Here is a 3,724-nt window from a genome sequence, read left to right on the forward strand (position 1 = left end):
GGGGACCTCCCGCAGGCATGCCACCGAAGGCAGCCTGCCTGCCGTGCTTGGGGCAGCAAAATACGTAGAGCCGCCCCTGACCTCAGCTTCCCTAGCTGATGATACTACTTCAGTAACTCACGTGGATGCTGTTCAGCGTAATTTGATGATGTTTGTAAAGTGCTTCGAAAATGAAATGTGTTGCGTGCCATAAGAGCTGAATATAATTTAGATAAGCTTGGTGAGAGCAGCCGCATTTTTGTAGATTCTAGTTGAGAAAAAGCTCCCAGTCTTTTGAACTTAATTTTTCCATATGCTAAATATCCTGGACTAAATCCTGAAGTCCCCACTCAGCCCTTATTTAGACAAAATCCTCAGTAAGAATTTTGCTGAGTAATAAACAATGCATCAAAACTTTCAAGCTTTGGCCCTGCATTTGGTATCCTGCATTTGGTCGTAAATATACAACAGTCCCTTTGGGAATCATAGCATCGGCAGAAATTCCTGGTGTAAATTATGCTACCCTTCATATCTTCCAGGTTGCCTCTTAGCAAGTCAAACCTCTAACAGAAATTCAGAGTGCTCCTTGTATTTACTGAAGTTGATTACAGATCAAATTGCACCTCTTTTTTCAGATTGTTCTTATCTGTTCCTCCTTCACAACCCTCTCTTACAGATATTAACGTGCAGATTACCAGAAAGTTGGAGGATAAGACTGCCTTAGAACGCCATTCAGTCGTGCTGTCCTGTGATTTTAGGCCTTCTCCAAAGGTTGTAGAGTGGTTCAAGGGCCACACCCTCATTGAGCCCTCTGAAAAATACAAACCCAAGTGGGAGAAGCACACAGCAGAACTCAAAATTCTGAAACTGACACCTGAAGATTCCGGCACATACAAGTGCCGAGCAGGAAATGCAGAAACCAAAGCCACGCTGACAGTGGAAGGTATGTGGTTTGCAGCGGGGATGGCTTTCTCATTTGCCCAGCACATATCTGTATGGTTTGATATGCACCTTTGGCTTTGCAGATTCTCTGCTTGGTTTCTTTTGTTGACTACAGTGAAATTCTCACATTTCTCCTCTGCAAGTTGAATATGTAAATAATCATTAGTGAAAAGTGCAATTTTTCAAAATCATTATAGTGTGTCTTAATGGTGCTGTGTTGATAGTCCAGCAGACAGAAGTATCCATAGAACAGGAAAATCATGTACAGGAGCAGTGCCTGTGCAATGCTCTGGCAGAATTCATGTGATCATGTCTTTCTAGTGGCTAGTCTGAGGGACTAGAGTAGTCTGATACTTGCAGCTAAAGAAGTCTCTTTTAATTCAAGTCCTAGAGGCTCGGTTTTGGGCGCTGATGGTCCTGGGCTTAATCCCAATGACCAGTGCAGTGTCTGTTTATATGTGCCATAGGTTCATTATTCAAGAAGTACAGGCTCTGGAGACAGAGTGGCTAAACTGGAGGAGCTACGGGAGACAGAGGTAGGTAGATGAGACTTTCCGGGACACAGTAGTGCAGTCCTACACTCAATCTAACAGCTTCAGTGCTGTGGAGGAGGAAAGTCTCAGGGAAGGAGAACATCAAACTGGAGTGGAGGGAAATTATCCCATAGTTGGGACCCTCCTTCCAGATGATGTCGTGGTATCCTCTCACACTGAGGATACCTCTGGCGGGGCAGCTCTTAGGAAGAGAGCGGTAATAGTAATGGGGGATTTGGTTATTAGAAATATAGATAGTTGGGTTTGTGGTGACTGGAGAACTGCATGATGAATTGCCACTGGACAATGGAGGTGCTAAAGGAGCACTCAAGAAGACAAGCCCGTTGCGGAGAAGCTAAATGAATTCTTTGCATGAGTCTTCATTGCAGAGGATGTGGGGGAGATTCCCATACCTGAGCCATTTTTTTTAGGTGACAGATCTGAGGAACTGTCCCAGATTTGAGATGTCAGTAGAGGAGGTTTTGGAACAAATTGATAAACTGAACAGTAATAAGTCACCAGGACCAGATGGTATTTACCCAAGAGTTCTGAAGGAACTGAAATATAAAATTGCAGAACTACTAACTGTGGTATGTAACCTATACCTTAAATCAGCCTCAGAACCAGATAACTGCAGGATAGCAAATGTAACACCGATTTTTTAAAAAGGCTGTAGAGGTGATCCTGGCAATTTACAGGCTGGTAAGCCCAACTTCAGTACCCAGCCAAATTAGTTGAAACTATAGTAAAGAACAGAAATATCAGACACATAGATGAATACAATATGTTGGAAAAGAGTCAACATGGCATTTGTAAAGGGAAATCATGCCTCACTAATCTGTTAGAATTCTTTGAGGGGGTCAACAAACATGTGGACAAGGGTGATCCAGTAGATAAACTATACTAGGATTTTCAGAAAGCCTTTGACAAGGTCCCTCACCAAATGCTCTTAAGCAAAGTAAGGAGCCATAGGTTAAGAGAGAAGGTCATCTAGTTGATCGTTAACTGGTTTAAAGATTGGAAACAAAGGGTAGGAATAAACTGTCAGTTTTCACAGTGGAAAGAGGTAAATAGTGGGGTCCCCCAAGGATCTCTAGGGGACCAGTGCTGTGCAACATATTCACAAATGATGTGGAAAAAGGGGTAAACAGTGAGGTGGCAAAGCAGATGGTACAAAATTACTCAGGATGGTTAAGTCTGAAGCTCACTGGAAAGAGTTACAAAGAGGTTTCTCAAATCTGGGTGACTGAGCAACAAAATGGCAGATGGAATTCAGTGTTGATAAATGCAAAGTAATGCACATTGGAAAACATAATCCTAACTATACATCCAAAATTATGGGGTCTAAACTAGCTGTTACCACTCAAGAGAGAGATCTTGGAGTCATTGTGGATAGTTCTCTGAAAACATCTGCTCAATATTTAACAGCAGTCAAAAAAGCTAACAGAATATGAGGAATGAGTAGGAAATGAATAGATAATAAGACAGAAAATATCATAATGCCACTATATGAATCCATGTTATGCCCACACCTTGAATATTGGGTGCAGTTCAGGTTACCCCATCTCAAAATTGATATTTTAGAATTGGAAAAAGTACAGAGAAGGGCAACAAAAATGATTAGGGGTATGGAACAGCTTTCATGAGGATTCAAAAAACTGGGACTGTTCAGTTTAGAAGAGAGGATATGATAGAGGTCTATAAAATTATGCATGATATGGAGACAGTGAATTTACTCTTTCACATAACAGACGAACCCGGGGCAACTCAATGGAATGAATAGGCAGCCGTCGGTTTAAAAGAAACATAAGTACTTTTTCTCTCAATGCACAGTCAACCTGTGACGCTGATTGCCAGGGAATGTTGTGAAGACCAAAAGTATAACAGAGTTCAAAAAAATTAAATAAGTCCATGGAGGGCAGGTCCATAAATGGCTATTAGCCAGGTTGGCCAGGGACACAGTCCTATGCTCTTGGTGTCCCTAAGCCTCTGACTGCCAGAAACTGAACAACAAGGGATGGATCACACGATAATGGCCTGGTTGTGTTCATTCCCTGTAAAGCATCTGGCATTGGCCATTATCGGAAGACGGGATACTGAGCTGGACCATGGCTCTGACCCAGTAAGGCTGTTCTTGTGCTTTCACCTTGCTTCCCCAGCAATATGCTTCATCCCTGACCTGGAGGTGCAACCTAGGGTAACTCATTATCTCTGTCCAGTCAGCACTTTGTCTATGAAACTGCAGTCTTGGGTGATCATTGTGATTGGGG

General features: G+C 42.5%; 1 protein-coding gene across 1 annotated transcript in view; it reads left to right on the forward strand.

Moving 5' to 3' along the window:
- OBSCN (obscurin, cytoskeletal calmodulin and titin-interacting RhoGEF) overlaps nucleotides 1-3,724 on the forward strand; it is a 304,900-nt gene that overhangs the window by 115,795 nt on the left and 185,381 nt on the right. Inside the window, 1 exon segment of the mRNA XM_029911618.1 lies at nucleotides 656-922. Within this exon segment, the coding sequence (XP_029767478.1) occupies nucleotides 656-922 (267 nt within the window).

The sequence above is a fragment of the Terrapene carolina genome, unplaced genomic scaffold (assembly GCF_002925995.2).
Source record: "Terrapene carolina triunguis isolate 2854851 unplaced genomic scaffold, T_m_triunguis-2.0 Scaffold111, whole genome shotgun sequence".
NCBI lineage: Eukaryota > Metazoa > Chordata > Testudines > Emydidae > Terrapene > Terrapene triunguis.